This window comes from Lagopus leucura, unplaced genomic scaffold, assembly GCF_019238085.1.
Source record: "Lagopus leucura isolate 7727_CA_CO unplaced genomic scaffold, USGS_WTPT01 Super-Scaffold_100004, whole genome shotgun sequence".
Classification (NCBI taxonomy): Eukaryota; Metazoa; Chordata; class Aves; order Galliformes; family Phasianidae; genus Lagopus; species Lagopus leucura.
In genome coordinates, this window is record NW_024962264.1 from 55,759,017 (window position 1) to 55,779,026 (window position 20,010).

The window sequence follows — 20,010 nt, forward strand, 5'->3', positions numbered from 1 at the left end:
CGTCGCTATAGCTACAAAACCACGGTAAGCGCAAGGGCCCCGCGGGACGCAGGAAGACTCCGCCATGCGGCAGGCCGAGCGCCGGGCGGCCGGCACACAAGCGGTTAACGCCGCGCAAGATGGCGCCGCGCCGCCTTCTGCCCCTCCCCGCGCTCAGTGCTGGAGCGGCAGCCGGGCCGAGCCGCGCTGCCGTCGCGCGGTGATGAGTCACAGCCAGGGGCGCGGCGCGGCGCGCGGCTCGGGGGCGGCGGGCGCGGAGCGGGCGGCGAACATGGCCGGCGTTAGCGACGCCGCCGCGCCGGGCGGCGGCGCAGAAGGGCGGCGCGGCGGCGGCAGCCCGGAGCAGCTGCAGCAGGACGGCTGTCGCGGGGAACCGAAAAGTCTGTGGGGGAGCAGCGAGCTGCGGCCGCCTCCCACCGGCCCGGGGCAGCCGTCGCCGCAGCAGCGAACGGAGACGCTGGGGTTCTACGAGAGCGACCGGGGCAGGAAGAAGAAGCGGGGCCTCTCGGGTGAGGAGCGCGGCTGGGCGGGCGGAGGGACCCCGGGTTGAACCGACCCCTGCCGGGAGCGCTCCGGAGCGGGTGTCAGGCCGGGCCGTGCCTGCGGGACGAGCGGCTGCGAGCGGAGCGGCCTGGGCTGCCGGGTCGAGGCGGCGGCCGAGGAACTTGAACGAGGGGGAGACTTCAAAAAGTGCGCCGGGAACCGCGGCGGGACGGCTCTGCTCCCGACCCTGCGCACGGAGCTCCGCGCTCGGCGGGCTGAGTGTCCGCTTTTGGCGCGTTGGGAAGCGGACGGAGAGCGGTGAAGTGTGACACAGCGCGCTGGTAGCTGCGGGGCTGATTGTGAGCGGTGTGGGTATCTGCGGGGGTGCTGCGCTTTGAGGTTTAAAGGCAGACGGTTAAAGCCGCTAGCTGCTAAAGAAGGGCTGTGGGAGGTGGGTGTTTGCACCTGTGCTCTGAGCTCCGCTGGACACTGTAGCTTTCTGCCTCCTGTACCAGAGCCGCTCCGTGGCTGAGCGTTTGCACCATGAGTGTGACGCCTCCTGCCTCCGCTGCTGAAAGGAGCGGTGCTCCCAAAGCCGCTGTGGAGTTGTGTAGAGTTTAGAACTCACTCGCTACGTGTAGCTTACCAACTAAGAATTTTATAAGGAAGAATAACAAAAGAAAGCATGATGGGCTTTGCTATCATCTGTAGCTTTGTTGAAGTTCACAGGGCAGCATTTCAGGAGTCCACTGAGTCAACTTGGAAATGCAGTCCACAAACATTAAAAACCAACTGTGGTATGGTTAATTTAGTCTCGGCAAGTTCATCAAGAACTTTATTAGCGCTGTAGTTTCAGTTGTGCTTTGCTGAAAATGTGGAAGGGGCTCAAGTTTTCAGGCTGATTGCCGCAGTGTTGGCTGGAATGTGATGCTATGGGTTGTTCCTGACAGAAAAGGGAAAAAACAATTAAAACATTTACTAACAACAGAACACTTTCTCTCTAAGCTTGATGAGTGTTATGTCATTGATTTCCTAAGACTTGCAGCATCACTGATGGCATCACTATTGTGGTGTTACTGAAACTGCTGCAGTTTCCATAGTTGTAAGGAATTGATAACAGTGCTATGAATTGCTTTGTGATGGGACAAAAACAGTTGAATACACATCTCTGTGCCTGAAAGATAGCTGAATGGAGAATTTCTTAAAGCAAAGAAATCGGTACGGGGGAGAGGGGGGGAGCTGTCTTCCAGCAATTGATAGAAAATGGGGAAGAAAAAAAAAAAGTCAAAAGTCATCAGTGCTCTCTCTTTCTTTGAGAAAACATTATAGAAAAATGAGTTTCTTGGTAGAGCAGCTAAAAATTGTAACTTGTCTTTGCTGGTAGCAATATGTCTCATAGTGTGTAGAAGCAGGGTGGTGAAACAGCACAAGTACTGTACAGAGAATTTGTCTGGAGTAGAAGAAAATAATTAATTTAACTATATATCATGCTGCTTTAATTTTGAGTGGCATGCATGTTTATGGAAGAATTGTGTGTTTCAAAGTGAGTACCTGAAACTGTTATGCTTAGGATGAATGTTCTGATTGTTTCTCAACAGAAAGTTTTTGAGCTACAGAGGATTTTGCATTTGCACAAGTTTTCCTGTCCATTTCTGGTTAATGGTTATCCTTTGTGTTGCTATGCATTGAAGTATAACCTGGGTAAATCATTATCTTTGCACCTTGAGGAAGTAACTATGGGCTTTAATGTTTTGAAGATCCTTGTGCTTTCTGTCCTGAGGTGGGGTGGTGAATAAGAATACTTCAAGCATTAAGACTGTGCTACCTATTAAGCTGTGATCTGTAACTTTTTTTTCTTTAACAGAGAGGAAAAAATTAAGGAATTTGAAGGAGGAGTTGGAACATTTCATTCATTTTAAAAGAAATGGTGCTTTGGTAGCAGAATTAAGCCATTTTTTCAGGTGCTTAGTTGCTCTGGGCTGCTTTGGTATCTCATCCTGTTCACTTGCTTGCTGTGTGTTTCCTACAGGGTCAGCTGCTGATCCGTTTCACAGCTTTGTTGGCACAGAAGCAGGGCTGAAGCTGGGTGCTCAGGAGGGAGGTTGCCGTGACTGTAGCTCAGTGTGCCCCACTGCTGGAGGGGTTGTTTACCAGGCATAGTCTAGAACGCTTGTATTGATAACTGCAACTGCAGGCACGAGAAGTTCCTGGGGTGCGGCCAGGTGGAGGAAGGCTAAAATCACTTGGTTTTCAACAATGGGGCTGTGAACCAGTTCATGTGAGGTGATGGGAAGTGGGAACTAACAGTTCCAGATACTCTATGATGGCTGCCTATGTGCAAATACTTTGTAGGAAGCTTCAGTTATTTGAGATGCATTATCTTTAAGTTAGAGAAGGTTGGTTACCTGTGGCATGAGAAAATGTACCTTGGCGCTTACCAGAGTAGTTAAGCTTAGGTAAGAATATACACATTAAATTTTGTGAACATTCTGGGTTTGTCTCCCAGTTTTTGTTTAGAAGTTTCAAATGGTAATATTACAGAGGAGAGCTTGAGAGAACAAGTTTGTAAGAGATCTGAGCCTCCATTTAGTGGTTTGAACTTCTGCCGTTATTTTTCTGGAATGAACTTTGATTGAAACCTTAAATGTCAATATTAGTTTTCACTACTCATTAAACTGCATGGTGTTTGGTTATTTTAAAATAAACACCTTGAGGGTTACAGCGGCTATAGTCTACTAGAAGTGGATCAGTTATACACAAATTGTAAGGACCTGTTTAGATAGTGTTTTTGACAGGGGAAAGCAGTTAGGTTCACATAGATGAAAACAAATCCTGGTTGAAATGATCTCTAAAGAATATTCGTTTATGTTAAGATACCACTACAAGCTTCAGAATGTTTGTAATCCTCAGCAGTTCTAATCCCATGCAGATACATGCACTCACCACCCAAGGCAGTGTAGGACACAAGCCAACCTGCATTTGCAGCTGCTCTTATTCCTCTCAAAACTCTTTGTAATTTTTTGGATAGTGTTTCATCCAGCTGATGGTTGTCATATTCAGTGAAATCCATTTTGGGAAGCTGCTGTCTGACAGTTTGGGGTGAACTGTTCACATGCACTATCTCTACTTGTATTCCCACCTCAGCAACTGTTGTTCTCAAGGCTATTTTACTAAGGATGAAGGCAGCCTGATCCCTTCACCATCCTCCTGCAAGTGTGGGGCACTGTACTGCGCAAGGCTTCCCCAGTTGTTACTGAAACTCACTGAGATCTGGATCTTCTACTAAAGAGCATGTTTTTGTCCCGTGGTGAATGCACTGTAGCTTCTTGCCTGTCTGTCTACATAGGTGATTTGTATCTTTTGCATGTTGTGTGATTGCTGGGAGCATCTATTTTTAAGCGTCAGTAATAACCAGACATACTGAACTGTACTGAGTGTGCTGTCGCTTCTGAAGTGTTTCAGAGGGGAGGTGATGATCACAGACCTTGTCGGTGAGCACAGACTCACTCACAAGCTCAACTTCCTTATGCTGATAGCTTCAGTTCTCATGTTTATGCTGTATATTTCCTTTGAAAAACTATTCTGCACAAAGGCTCTTCTAAGGCCACATGGCTTGACTGAAAACTTAAGTCAGACTTCAGCGTATCTATCCAGATCTGTTAAAGTGTCAAAGACCTGTACATCATAGAATCACGGAATAGTTTGGGTTGGAAGAGATCTTAAGTCCTGTCCTGTCCTTGCCATGGGCAGGGCTGCCACCCAGCAGCTCGGGCTGCCCAGGGCCCCGTCCAACCTTCTACAGGAATAGGGCTCTCGCAGCTTCTCTGGGTGTCCTGCTTCAGTGGCCTCATTATCCTCTGAGTAAAGATTTTTTTCTAACATCTGACCTGAAATTCCCTTTCTTTTAGTTTTAAACCTCTCCTGCTTGTCCTATCGCTATCTGCCTGTGTAAAAAGTTAATCTCTCTCCTGTTTATAAACTGCCTTCAAGTACTGGAAGGCTGCAGTGAGGTCTCTCCTTTTGGAGCCTTTTCTCTAGGCTGAACAAGCTCAACTCCCTCAACTTTTCTTCATAGGTGAGTTACTCCAGCCCTCTGATCATCTTAGTGGCCTCATCCAGCAGCTCTGCATCTTTCTCGTGCTGGGGGCCCCAGGCCTGGGCGCAGTACTCCAGCTGGGGCCTCACAAGGGCAGTGTAGAGGGATATTTAATAAATCTAGCAGGACTCTTAGAATGGTAAGGATTAGATCCATTAGCATTCAGCATAACTTTATTTTAGTCATCTTTTGGAGAAGTAGGATGTCTGATAAAAATGATTGGTTGGGAGAAGTAGTTTATTTTTCTTGTTGAGAGGTGATGGGGGAGTGGGAAACAGAACTCAAATCCTGTATGGCTCCTTCTTTACAAAGTCACTTGACCTTCTGGTTGCTACTAGCAGAAAAGTACTGTGTTAGATACAATGGAACTGAAACATATAGCAAGTAACAAAAACATAGCAGTTTTATCATTCTTAGTGCCTGAAGTGTTTTCTGCTTGTGTGTCTCTCAATGTAGATCTTTCATTGCTGAGATTCATCAGTGCTGAGCTAACCAGAGGTTACTTCCTTGAACACAATGAAGCAAAGTACACAGAGCGGAGAGAGAGAGTATACACATGCATGCGGATACCAAAAGAACTGGAAAAGGTGAAGTACTTTTAAATAGTTCTTTAAATTTAAAGATTAAATCTACTGCATTAAGTTATTAAAAGGAATGTTTATTTTTGAACATTTTTCACTTAAAAAAAAACAAAAAAAAAAAAAAAAAAAAAAAAAAACAATATAAAAATCTGCGGTGATTAACTTTCTGTGTTTTTAATTGAGAGCAACTCATTGCTGTTAACAGAAATGGACATAACTAGCATTCAAGTCCAGATGATGGTATTTGGGTTAATTCAAATACAAAGATGTCACTTCAAGGAATGGTCAATCAAATTAAAAAATTTACTGTGAAATGTAATTATTCACTAAAATACAACACAATTGTTTTAGCTAATGTTTCAGTCTGAAGATACGGTGATGGTTGAGTTTGTCTAAGGTTTTTGACTTTCACAGCCATCTGTTTTGCTTCTGGCCACTCTTTACCTCACCCTCCTTTCCTTCCCGTTTTCCAAGTGCTGCAGTCATTCCCATAGATGCCTTCCTGCCACTTTTCTGTATGCCTAAATGTAATTCTGACCCTGCAGAAGTTCAGTATTCTGATGTAGAAGAGAATTTCGTTCTCACCCATTTTGAAACCCTCTAGGAGAGGATGTCAGATTTGAGAGACAGCCAGAATATGCTCAGTGTAAGCAACATTGGTAATAAAGTCATCTAGGCTGCATTATAACTGTATTGTACTCCATTATTAACTGTATTACTGAAGAGTAATGCTGTTAAATTTCTCAAAATCTCTAGGTACAAAGTTGTATGGTAAACCTAATCTAATTAACAGTAAGCTATATTGAAGTAGGAGGCCGGCTCCATGACTCTTCCTACCTCCCTCCCTCATCTTAAACACACAATTTATTTTTCATGAACTTTGGTGGCTGTTGAACCATTCTGAGATTTAAATTAGCTCATAATCTGGCAGTGAATGCTTCATGTTTCTTGCTAAGATAGCATGTGGTGAACTGCTTAGCCTTTGTTCTCACTAATTCAGCGCCCATGTGGAGATGGGAGGGTAGCTGAGTAGAATAGCTTGAAGTAGGAGTAGAAAGTTCACAGAGCAGCGGAGGAAAAGTCTGGCTCCTGTTGTCCATGCCTTGCATAGCCCTTGAGTATCATTAAATTTATCCTTGGTCTGTGATGAGACCTGGTTTTACAGAATTAAGTCCATCTCCACTGTAATTACGGAGGCTATTATGTGCAGTCCCTAAGCCACAGAAATTATTCTGAAGGATCATCACCATATGTTTCCAATAAATTTTTTTAACTTGTAAGAACAAGCAAAGACCAACAGTCTGGTATAAATAAGGTTGATGTTCTAAGTAGTGAAATGCATGAGATTTTTGCGCGGTAAATTAGACTTTATTGTCTGTTTTGAATGTCAATGGAAGAGTATGAAACTGAGCAGTAAGCAGATAGATTTAAAAAGTGATGGATGTCTTTTTACAGCGAGAGATTATGAAATAAATTTGTTCTTTGCTTGGGCTTAATCCGAGTTAGCTCACATTCTAGCTATAACAAATTGAATAATACCGAAAAAAAAAAAAGAAAGTATGCTGGCAAGCACCTGGAGAGCAAATTAAATGGTGTGTAGACCAGCTATTGTACGAATCACTCAACTGATGTGAAAGTCTGCTTAATTCAGAGAAAGCATGTGAGACAGTAGGAAAGGAATGGAGGAATTATCTTAATGACTTGTATTGTTTACTACCTGGCAATGTAATTGCAGAGTAGTAATGTAAATCATAATCAGCTAGAGTGAGAATAAACTGAAATAAAATGTATCCTCTGATATTAGGTGAATACTTGATATTCTTTAAAGTGATTTTATTAGATATGCTTTTTTTTTTTTTTTTTTTTTTTTTTTAACATATACTTCTAATGCCAACACACTAGGACTTAATATTTAGGTAGAATTGGGGTGCTCAGAGTCCCATTCAGGAGATTAGACTTAGATTCACAAAGTGGAGGGGAAAAAAAAAAAGAGGAAGGAACATCCAGGGAGAATCAGTTATATAACAGCTTTTTAATTACAGAATTTAGGTCTAGTTTAATTATCACAGAGTAGGTTGACCTATGCCCACAATTAAATGGCTTTAACTGCTTTGATAAACTGAGGAAGCATTTTAACTGAGGGCAAGTATGTAAATTTACCTCTTCATATTTCATATTCCTCTTCGTATGAAAGAAGGATGCGTAGTCCCCAAAGGGAAGTATCATAGCTGTAATTAGGTGTGTAATAGAAAACCAGCAAGGTAAAATCTGCTTTTTTTAGAGGGAGGAAAGGACATATTAAAAGACATACACATGGCAAATGGTTTTACACATGTATACAGCTTTAGAGGATTGTTGGTTGTTTTTGTTTTTGTTTTCTTTTCCCTGAGGTTAAAACATTAACTTCTGTAAACTTTGAAGGAAGTCACTGTTGGAAAACAAGCTGCAGTAACATCTAAATGCAATTAGTCAATTGTGGTTATCTGTATAGGACTTTGTTTGGGCCTTGTGGAGCACAATTTTTGATGAAAGTCTTCCGAGCATATATAGTGTTGTGCTTATTTGGTTAATTGAAGTAATATGTATTTTTCATACAAAATATAATTCTGTATAAATTTTCTGTAACTCTGTATAACCTACTAACATCTGTTTTATTTTTATAATTTAGTTGATGTTTTTTGGAATCTTTTTGTGCCTGGATGCTTTTCTGTATATATTCACCCTGCTTCCTTTGAGAGTTTTTCTGGCAATGTTCCGATTCATCACTTTGCCTTGCTATGGATTACGGTAAGTTGTTTCAAGAGAAAGATGTTGATACACGTAAATAACGTTTCTGTTTATCTGAGTGGTTAACTTTATGTGCCTTTCAGTGCTGTTTAAAGTACTAATGATTTCTTCCACTCTGAAGTAAATTAACAGTGCACGAGAAGCACTTCTAAGCTTTGCCAACAGTCACCAATTCTCATTGTTTCCTTCAGATGGTTTAATAACAATGTCTCTTAAACAAATTTAGGTTAATAAAGAACATGCCCCTTGTAGTTTTGTTCTTCTAATATCTGTTTGAACAGTATTTTAGCTATTGTTTGACGTTGGAGTTAATGACTTGACCATTGTCTTTGACAGACTGATATTGAAAGAAAAGTTTTGATTTTTACGAGAGTTTTCCTTCTTTCCGCGGTAACCTTTTCCCAAGGGGTCCATGTATAAAATGGCTTTCTTTTTTTCCTTAAGAATCTTGGAGAGCAAGTGGGATGGGACTAGCTAGATAGAATATGTTAAACTTTAGGAGTTTTGACCTCTTGTGTTTTTTTTTGTTTTTTGTTTTTTTTGCTTAGGTCAATGGTAAGGAAGTTGCTAATTTGTAGAATTTCTGTTTTACGTTCTTGGAACAGGAATAATAATGTACCAAAAAATGGGACAGAATTAATTTCCATGGTAAAAGTTGGTACTTTAAAGTATACTTTGTGACAAAAATCTTGAAGTGAAGGAGTTTTTATATTGATGTTATGATTTTTCCTTGAATAAATCAGGGCTTCATAGTTTTCATTGTGGATTTCCCCGTGCTATAATTTGATTTATGGCTGCCAGTTCTTTATTTTGATCAAATTGATTCCATTTCCGTTATTGATAGTCCTTCATGCGTGAAGTGCTTTTAGATGCACAGTTTAGAATGTATCTTCTGATTAGAAAGAAATTGCTTCTTATTGCATTAAAAAATACTAGTTTTTTTGTTCTGAGTTGAAATGTTCTTGGGTACTGCTTAAAACAGACACCAGGTGGCAGTCCCTGATATTGTGTTCTGCTGTTAATATTGAGCTGAATCTTATATTAAAATTGTCAAGATTTTCCTAGCAGTGTAAGGAACCATCTGGCTGCTGTTCAGTTTCAAATCAAATTATGTGCCTACTTGTGTATTTCTGTATGCTATTGCCAAAATACTAAAATTCTGGTAAATGTAATGGATTTTAACATACTATTTGTTTTTTTTTTTTTCTTATTACTTTTTAAAACTTAATAGTTCTCATTTATAAATTTAGTTTGCTGTTGACAAGTGAATTTTCTGCTTTTCTGAAATGCTAATTAAAAAATTGAAAGACCATTTGCTGGCTTGGACAGTAAGTCAGTGTCCTGACAAAGCAATGATCAGAAGACCACAGACCTACAATGTTAAAATTTAGTCTGCTTGCCTAACTATATTCTTACTGCGAATGGCAGGGTAGGGTACAGTTTGATCAACTTGAATGTGTTAACTTTAAAACATGTGTCAGGTAAGATTCAGTCAGACTGAATGAAAGTTTGATTATGGTAGGAATTCCTGAAAAATTTTCTTTTGTGTCAGTTTCTTCAAATGTTTATGGAATTTCTTTCTTTAGAATCTCTTTTGTCTAAGTCATTAATATATTAAAAATGTTTTTTATTGAATAGTTCACGCTTGATTTAAAGTATGTATTGGAACCTTCAGATACTGGAATGATTAATTTCCAAATACTCAGAGTATGCACTTTGTTTCTTGTTTTTTTTTCTTTCTACTCATTCTGATTTGATTTTGTTAATGTTAAAACTAAGATTATATCTTTTGCTTTTCTAGCTCAGGAATTTTTTGCGTGTGTAAATTGAGTTCAGTAGGAAGAATGCACCTAATTTCAACCTAATTACAAAAGGTACTTGAAGCAGGTGGCTGGTTATCTTCTAACATGTTCATCCTCACAAATGTGTGTGATTAGTTGTTTTTGAACCTGCCACATCATATTCCATTCTGTGTAGTAAATAAAAGTGCTCCTCCCTTCATCTTGACTATTTTCTCAACATCGTAGTGAAGTGACTGAGCAGTGAGTGTTGTCAGCCTTCCTCTTTACTCTTCAACTTTTCTGTTTCCTCATAACAGTGTAGATGCAGATTATATTACCCTTCACTTCTTTACAACAATGAAAATACATTCAAGTTAAGGTGTGTTAATTCCTGTCTATAGAGTTGTCTACAGAACTGAAGTGTAGGGGGAGTGTTCTATAGCTTCCTATGCATTTTAATCTTCTATCAAAGAAAGCTGAGAGAACAGAGTAAATGGATCTTGTAGTATCTCCTTTTTTTTGCCTGGACCCTGCAAGTTGGTTCCATTTGACTGCTAAATCATCCCTTGGTCTTTCGAGTAGATTTAGTTTCATGTATTTTCAGAGCTATAGTGCTGCTAGCATAGCTGTTTTAAAGACTCAAAAAATCTGGAAACTTCAATGACAAGAATCCAAGATTCTGTCATAAATTTAGCTATAAGCTGCTGGTTAAATCATTGTAGTCGAACTGGCAGTGGCTAAGTCATCAGACTTAGGTGGTTTTGGTAGGTGAAACTTCATTTCTCTTAAGCTTCCTAAATGATGGTGTGATCTTTAAAAAAATTAACATCTAACAAAAAATAAATTGCAAGAGCAGTATTTTTAAACTACAAAATAAAAGCTCTTGATACTTTCTTCCAAGTAGTGGAAAATTTCTCAAACTATGCTTTTTGAATCTTAAAAGCTAATTTCATTTGATTGAAATACTTTCTGGAAACTTAAAAGTATGTGCTTTGTTGGAACAACGGATCTAAGACAGAGTGGACTGGTGTTCTTTTCAGATTCAGTCCTCACTAGGCTTCTAAAATCACTGTACCTGTGGTTGAAAGGTGTGGTTTCTTCTTACAATTCAGACTTTTTAATAGCTCACACCCAGATATTCTGAGCAGATTGATGTCTTTGCTCATTTTGAAGCACCTCAGTAGAGCTTACTTTTCTGTTGTTTTTCTTTTTAAACGCGTTGCATGTCAGAAAAACCTTCTTTGGGAAGATGGGAACACTCTTCTGTGCTGTATGAAAAATACTCTGATAGGAAGGCCAAGTTTAGTAAAAACTGATAAAACTACTGATAAGTTACACAAAGATGCTTTTACATCTTACCCATAAAATAAGTAAAGACTTTTGCTAAAAAGGTGAGATTTACTGGAATTTCTGGCTTTCTGAAGAAAATACAGAAGTTACATATGATTCTTCTTACACGAAGAATGATTGGGAAGATCTTTACTTGTCTTCCATATTGAAGTGGATTTGTAGGTCGTAAATACACATTGTTTTCTTTTACTGTTCTCCCTTCTCCCAGAAATAATTGAATTTAGATTCAGTTGGCAATCATGTTGTTAGTTATACTGCACGTACCTCTTCATTTCCCACTGCGCTCCTGTGAAACCACAGATGTACGCTTTTCAGTAGGAAATAAATGAAAGCAGCATTACTTCCAGAAAGAAATTGCAGGAAGAAAACATCTTAGGAAAACAAAAACCACACTGGTATTCTCATTATAGAAATAGTTCATAAAGAAATGTAACCTGTGTTACACAGTCCCAAGCCTAAGGTTTTTTTAAGGGCTAGATTTAGCTGTTAAATACCTAAAATTCCTACTGTCTGCTTAAGCTCATGTTGAAGTAACGCACCTCTCCACCAATATCTGTGACTTTTTACCAACCAAAATGGGCTGGTGCAGTCAGTATTTTCTGTAGAAATCTATCAGATCAAATATTCCTTTCTCCTTTCCATAACAGTGCATAGTGTAGCAACATTACAACCTTCTCTTTCTTTCTTTCTTGTAAATCAGACCGAAGGAAAGAGCACTTTCACTTCCTTTATAGGATGGAATGTGATGTCACAGGGATTCCTCCTTGGTGAGTAAATTCTGATTTTCTTTTTCCTTTTATGCTGTCGGCCAATTTCACGCATCAGCATGTAATCAGTAAAAATACTGGTTACAAATGGATAGGGTAGCTAAGTTAACTAGCATACTTCAAAGGAGGCACCAACAGTTGTTATTCAGTACTCGGCAAATGAAATTGATTTGGTGCTATTTGTGGTATTATATTTTTGTGTACAGCTTCACTACTGTGTGGAAATTGGCTGTAATCACAATCGGTCTAACACTCTGTTTATACAGAGTGCCTGTGTTCCAGTTCAGCCCAATTTAAAATAGCCCCTGCTGTACTTCATTTACAGTGCCTTAAGCTTTTTATGTTTATTCGAAGTAACAGTTCAGTCATGCTTTTAGCTGTATTTTACCTGAGTTTCAAGCGGTTGAGTTGATTTGGTTTTTTTTTTTTTTTTTTTTTTTTTTTTTTTATAGCACTTCAGAGATTTTGGAGAGGATTCTGAAAGTTTCTTGCCAGCTATCTTAGTAGTATTAGACTTCAAATTAATTGCCTGTTGACTAAAATACAGTGCTTTATTTTATGCTCATACACCGACTTCACTTACAGTTTCATTTTTAATAACAGAATCAAAGCTTAATGAAAGCTAATTTTAGTTGTCACTTATATGAAACCTCTGTGTTGTTTTTTTTTTAATTTGTTTTGAGGCAGCTCTCATCGGGGCCTAACAGAAAGGTTGGTTTTGTTTCATTCTTAGCATGGTTTTGTGCTGTGTTGTGTGCATGTAGAGGCTTTCTGTTGTTTGAGAGATGAAATATCATTTAGTCTTGGCCAACTTAGCACTCTGTATATTCAAATCTTCAACTGGAACATAGTTTTTTGTCAGCCCTGAGTCTGTATATCTCAACAGTCTTATGACAGTGAAGTCCTGCATACTGCAAACTGCATCTTTTTTTTTTTTTAAATCTTCAAACTAAGTATTAGAATTGATCAGCTTAGTTGTTGCTTTTTTTCTGACACCAAGCTTAATTCCAAACTTAAGCACAGTTGTAGGAAAATATTTGCAATATTTCACTTTGCTCATTTTGCAGATTTTTTGGGGAGTGCAAGTATATCCTTCAGACAGACGTACTTGGGTTTTCTTTCCCCTGGTGTCTTCACTGCTTCATGTCAATCAGTTCAATTCTTGTCAACTTCCAATATCACCATTCATCCTTAAACAATACACTGAAGAATTAAGACTTTGGTGTCTAAATATATGTGTACTAATATATACCTCAATGGTTGTCTGAGTTTGAAAAATGAAGTTATTATTGAATAAAAGATAAAGTTGGAAAAGATTTGCTCTAAAATACTCTTTTAAGCTTGTAACCACAGTGCTGAAATAGTGTTTCATTAGCCAAACAAGCCAATTCAAGTGACAGGTTTTTTAAGTTGTGTGCAGTAGAATAATGTGTCTAGGAATAAATATTATTGTAGTGTTATTAATATATTCATATGCAGGTGATTACATTCATGATTTTTTTTAAGAACCTGTAAGATGTAATAATCCATCTAAAGCATTGTTGCAGCTGTCGTGTAGTCACATGTTTACATTCCTGTATTTGTGACATCAGTTTTGGCAATTGTATCCAATTAAGGTGTAGTTGTTTAGGGCATCACAAATTACGTTGGTGATGCTTTAGTAAAGGAATCAATTAAAAATGTAGTCATTCTGTTGGACATCTTCACACTGTAAAGTTGAATGGGATAAACTTACTGATTTTTAAAAAAACAAGTCTCTAAAAGGTGACTAGTGAAACAAACGCACTTGTGCTGGTGAAGGATGGGGGGTACCAGTGGTCATGAAATGCAAAAGTAAATAAGTGATAGGATATAATAATATACAATTCTGCAGTGTTACGTTTGAAATAATGTCTGCAGAGTGCTTGTGCATCGCATGCTGAAGTAATCAATCACATTGACAAGTATACTTGTCTACAGATTACTCTGTAGACATATGGTTGACATCATAGTGAGAAAGTTCACTTTGTGTTGTCACTTGTTGAAAGCAGTTGTTGAAGATGCTACGGACAACTGTAACAAGATTCTCAGTCAGTGTTTTCTATATAGTAAGAAAAACTTCCTGATTTTCCTAGGGTATACTTCTATGTTCCAAATGGTTTAACCACTTTAAATAGGGTACAAATGCACTGAAAGTCTGAAGGTATTTCACTTATTTAATAACCTGAAAGAAAAATACTGTGAAATCTGAATTAGAGGTTGTGGATGCCCCATACCTGGAGGTGTTCAAGGCCAGAGCCTGGGCAGCCTGGTCTAGTTTTAAATGTGGAAGTTGGCAGCCCTGCCTGCAGCAAGAGGGTTGGATCTTGATGATCCTTGAGGTCCATTCCAACCCAAGCCATTCTGTGGTCAGTTGAAACAGGCACAGCCACTACATTACCACTGCATATGGGTAACTTCTCTCCATAACAAATAGTCATTTTGGTGCTATGATTGAGCCTTATTTTTTCCAACCAGTAGATGGAGACAACTGGTGTATAGTATCAGATAGGCAGACCTTGAAAAAGGCAGTCAGTTTGATTTTCACTGGTCTGAGCAAATTGTGTCACAACAGACTTCCCCACCACACTTTTCTTCACTGGGCTTTACGTATATCAGGAAATAGACTTGACCTTTTGGATTTTCTAACAAGTGGAATAAATGTAAATTTCTGTTTCTAAACTGTACAGGGAAAAAAAACAAACAAACCTGTGTAGCAACGAAATTTAGTTGTATTCTAATTTGATTTTAGTTTTTCCTATGCAATGGCAAAGTAACCTATCGTGAGTATTTGTGAAGGAAGCTGCTTTATCGTGGTTTCACTTCTAGTTGTCTCAGATACAGTGTGTTCAATGGTCTGAAACAGAGCCTGCTATGGTGAAGGAGAGGCAGAGAATGTTTGCATGCCACATCCTTATATTAAAGTTAGTAACAGGAATGTATATCCCAAAAGTGTGCATTTGTGCAGTTATATTATTTGGAAACCTAAGTGTTGTTTCAGCTGAGATTTTTTTTTTTTTTTTTTTTGGTCATTTACTGGGCGTAATAGTAACAGTAGCTGATAGGCTGAGGAATTTGAACATGTTAAGTACTTGCTGTGGAATGGTAAGTGCCTGTGTGTGTCTTTCTGTGTAGTCTTGGTTTGTGGGAGAAAGTTTATCTGCAGGTTTCTTTGTGAAGGAATGCTTGGATTTTCAGCTGGAATTCATGGAGTTTGAAGGATCACCTGGTGTTCAAACAATTCCATGTATCCAGTTTTGCTAGTGAAACAATGTAAAATTTTGTGTTACGGCTAATGGAAAGAATGGATAAGCTTTACTCTTTTTTATAAAGGGACTTTGGTATCTGAAGATATTTCAATTAAAAATGTGATGATTCCTCAGTCTGGTCTGTGCTACTAAACATGAGAACTTGAGGTTTAGCCTAATGAAGCTATGAAATTGAAGAGCATGAGTTACAGCAAAAAGTATTAGAAGTAATAATGGGATAATAGTAGGAAATAAATGAATGAGAGGACAGATGTATCTTATCGAGGCACTTTTGAAGGACAGTCCTAATGCACTGAAACTGTGTGTTTACTGGTTTATAAGGTGTGAAATATTCACCTCTGTAATTAGCCGAATTATAAAGCAGCTCTCACATGACGTTGTTTCTGGAATCAAATAAGATGAACTACATCTCAGACAAACAGACTCTCATGATATTATCTTTGAAGGGCTAAGTTGACTGAAGCAGGGACTGTGTTTATTTAATTCCCTTCTGGGATACTGATTTCTGTAGAACAATTCTGTTGTTTGCTGTTCAGTAACCAGAATGATTGAATATGAAATGGGATCGTTGTCTTGCTCTTCTTTATCCATTGTTCTCCTCATTCATGAGAAAAAACACCCATAACAAATTTTCATGCAAAATCTTTCCATCTGTATTGTGTTACCATCACACACAACTGTAAAAATGTAAATGCTCGAAATGAGTTAGGCAGTTAAGCTGTTCAGTGTTTTCTAGAGTTCCATACTCCCGCAGCGTTGCCTAGTTCTTACCTCTTTGTTATCTACTTTGACTTGAGAATTTGAAAGCGTCAAGGACTGTGTTGTGTATACCTTGTTCATTTTTTGACGTTTATGACTTACAGTTTGTATTGCTTAGTGTTCGAGATGGCTCCAAAAGTATTTTCCAGTATTGGTACTGAGTGTGAACAGCGTTAATGAGTTATTGGAGACACTACATATAGACATATATGGAGGGAAAAAAATGCAGAAAATGCTGTATGTAATGGTTGACCTAAGACTTTCTAACAGTAGATTTGAAATCACATCAACCTGTGTGTGTTGCATTCAACATAAAGGATAGGAATGATTTGCAGTGAGTACAGATGGAACCAATCTGAACTTGATCGTATACTGAAACTGTAAGGTTCATTTCTCACTGAATACTGACTACATCATTTCATAATTGCAGGCTTTGCATTATTTCTGTATATGTGCCAAAAAGGTGTCAAATCTATTATATTTAATCCATTTACTTGATTTCCCTGTCTCTGTAGGAAATAATTACTCCCATTCTGTATTATGTTCAGAGCACACATGAAGATCCTTTTGTAAATGTCATTAGCCAGACCGGAAATTCTGCTGCTGTAGAAGTGCCTTTGTAGATTTGTACAATAGTCATGGTTAATCTCTCTCAATTAGAAACATGTTAGCTGTAGGCTCTAGGTTGCTTGCCCAGACAATATAAAGGGGTCTTTTCAGTGCATAATGAAAGAACGTTGGAACAGATTTTAAATGCTGGGACTTTCCTATGCTATTTGCTTTCTGGACAGTAGTTTTCTGTAGTCAGCCTGTGCAGTATTTTCTTGTACTGAACTGGGTTAGAAATGCTGAGAGGCTCTTCTGTCATCAAGCTGATTAAGTTGAAATTCTGCAGATATTTTTGTGTGTTTCTCTAAATATCTGCTTTGAAAAAGCAGTGTTAGTGCTGCTTCTCTTGAATGAGAAGTACAGGTTATTACACAACTTCAAACAGAAGATGGAGTATGTTTTATGTTAAAACTTCAGAACTGTTGATGGATTGTTACTGGAATGGTTTTTAGGTACTTGCCTATTACAGCAAGTGAGAAACTAAGTCTAAGTTACAGTGAAATCTGAAAAGTGAAATTCTATGACAATGTTATTTAAATGCACTCTGTCCTAAAAAGCTTACTTCCTGCAAATCACAGCAGTCAAGTGTAGTTCATTTGACCCTTTGGGCAGCTTTTTTCTAAAATGGTGGTGGTATATATTCAAGTGTACCATACACAGCATGTTTTCAAAATGTCTTCATCTTTAGAGTTCAAGTTGTGTGCAGTTTTGGCTGCACTTTCGTAAGGTATTATTCTCTTGATTTAATTTTCAGAAGGATATCACTTGGAGAAGTGTAATTGTACTCTTGATTACGTTTGTAGTTTGTCTTCCCCATGATGGTAGCTGTGTGTATTTGCATCAGTTTCTCATGAGATTGCTTTGATGGTTGGAAGTCATACGTAAATGTTTGGATCTTTTTTGAAAGCAGCATTATATTTGTTAATGTATTCGAACTGTTTAGAAAAAAGTGACAGAGCATTATCTGATCTGAGATAAGCTGATGGCTGAAAAATGCAGAAAAGGAAAATCCGTAGCTCAAGGCTAACTGGTTCCAACTTCTATGAAATGTGAACTTCAGTGAGTTTGTGTGTATCTAAAAATACATGCATTTAACAAATTAAGTCTCTTTTGGTACATGATTGTCACTCTTCTGATTTAATTTGAAGATTTTTCTAAAACACGTTACATCCCGTTAGTACTAAGCAAAGTAAGTAGACAAGTAAATACCACCTTGCAATTTCATTATGCAAATGGCTGGCATTGTGGCACTTGAGGTAGATACCTGTTCTTACTGAAGTTCTAACTTACAGCATGAAATTGTATAGTGATTCATTTAGGTTTCTGGATTGCCTGTGGGAGTGTAGGTGGTAAACTTCTGAATTCGGTAAGGATTCGCCTCGAGCTATGATGGAAAATTGTTTGGTGTCTGCTGCAGACCTTATGTCTAAAAGAAGGTATGGAATTGCAGATAAAAACTGTTCTTCAGCATCTGTTTACTATGTTGAAGTTGAAGATACCTACTTGATTTATTTTTCTTTGGGTTACGGCAAATATAATTTGTATAACTGAGGAAGTCAAAATGATAAGTACAATAAGTACAACAAATATCAAGTACAATTGGCTGAAAGTGGACCAGTGAATTAAAGCCAAAGGTCATTCAGGCAGAAAGTAATGAACATGTCGGGACTCCTGGCCGAGGATGATAATATTCTGAGTAAATGGACGCGACAGATTAAGCGGTCCTGTTCAGGAGTATGATGCATAAGTGTTTATCATGATGATGGTGTTCCGTATGCGTTGGGAGTGGAATAGACTACATTGAGATGCATCCTTACTAAATAGCTTTGGTAGATTCATACTGACTTGCTATCATTTTTATATTATGGGTGTGTATGTGACCCTTAGTGAAACTTCTTGCCTTTGTATTTCAGCGATAGACGTTTGCTGCAACCTGCTCAGGTGTGCGACATTCTCAAAGGAGTGATATTGGTCATCTGCTACTTCATGATGCACTATGTTGACTACTCTATGATGTATCATCTTATAAGGGGGCAGTCTGTCATAAAGCTCTACATCATCTATAACATGCTTGAGGTAAGAATTTAAACATCAGAATATCAAGCGTGTTTTCAGAATGCGTAAAAAATACTGGTGTTATGATATTTGTATGTAGAGTATGGCACGTTTCATCCTCCCAAATGCACAAATGCTTCTTATATACAACCTAAATGTAGTGGAACAGAATAGTTCATGGAAAAATAAATTTTCTAGATGAAGTTTCATATTACCTAGATCCTGGAGCTTATGGAGATGTTTAGTTAAATGAGAATTGAGAACTCTGGTAGAAGGACAGAAAATCAAAAAGCAGAATGTACAACATTTTGAGCTTGTTGATAGAATTAAAGACATGATTTGAATTAGTGGTAAGATTATGAGAGAGAACAGAGAAGGAAGATGTAGGAAAACAGAAAATCTGTTTTTTATTTCTTGATTATAGAAGTATAGCTTTCATTATATGCAGTAACACATGCTGCTGCTTAACCTATCTCAGTACCTACTGACAGACAAAAATTGGAGGATGCGTGGGTAAGTTGAATGAATCTAGAGAAACAAAAAAAAAATGCTGGTTTGGGACAATAAAATGAGGCATAAAGAGAAACCCTGAGAGGGAAAAAAGAATCTGTTCTGATGCTAATGTAAAGCATGAGATTTTAATTGCGATTCGGTGATCAGTGATTCACCAAGTAAACAGTGCCTTTATAGCTGAAATCTTATCTCCAATCTGCAAACATAGGGCATGCTAGAGCCCTATATAGTGATATAACCTCTTAGGAGGATTGTTCAGCTTTGTACATGAGGTGCTTTATGAAGGTTCTGGGATCTCTGAATAGCATATTAATCTTCTTTTGAATATCTCTTGTACCTTGGCTTAGTTGGGACTATGTGCAAAATCTGTATATTTTATCTAAAATTATTTGTTCTCATCTCAAAATATGGAAAGTACTGCATGAAGAACAAATTTCTAAGTCAGCTAACCATCATACAGGCCACTTAAGATGCTTATTCATAGGGTTGTTTTTTCTTTTGATTTTAGATTTGATGACAATCATGTAAAAATCAGTAATTGATGACAGTTTAGTGTCTGGATTGTAGTTGTGCTGGGAATATTCATCCGTAAATAGTTCTGTAACCTGTGAGAGATGATCACTTAATAGTCTTTGAGAAGCCTTTGAGTCACTTTGCTTAATGCCAGGAAGTTCAACACCAAGTGCTTACCAAGTAGTCTGAACGGAGACTGCAGTGTTTCCTGTGAGTTGGGAACTGTGTATTGTGTCCTCTTGAATTAAGAGTTGAGTTTCTTTGTTACATTTGGCAGAATCCAAAGATTCTGTCTCAAGAAGCAGCCTGGTGGTGCCCGAATTTCCTTTTCCTGTCATGGGGGCAGAAAGGAGGAAATGTTGCAGCGCTCTGTCACTATAATTATTAGAAAACTTAAACCAAACTTTGAAGTTGGAAATGGTATTTGAT

General features: G+C 38.5%; 1 protein-coding gene across 5 annotated transcripts in view; it reads left to right on the forward strand.

Moving 5' to 3' along the window:
• The first annotated feature begins 202 nt into the window (after positions 1-202).
• Positions 203-20,010, forward strand: part of TAPT1 (transmembrane anterior posterior transformation 1) — a 37,228-nt gene continuing 17,420 nt past the window's right edge. The window contains exons 1-5 of one of the 5 annotated variants that reach the window (XM_042871360.1): positions 203-509; positions 5,036-5,166; positions 7,829-7,947; positions 12,533-12,556; positions 18,414-18,576. In XM_042871360.1, coding sequence (XP_042727294.1) covers positions 203-509; positions 5,036-5,166; positions 7,829-7,947; positions 12,533-12,556; positions 18,414-18,576 — 744 coding nt within the window. Of the gene's footprint in view, positions 510-768; positions 852-5,035; positions 5,167-7,828; positions 7,948-11,778; positions 11,846-12,532; positions 12,557-18,413; positions 18,577-20,010 lie in introns of those variants that run through there. The other 4 variants (XM_042871362.1, XM_042871361.1, XM_042871363.1 and 1 more) reach the window with 4 other exon arrangements.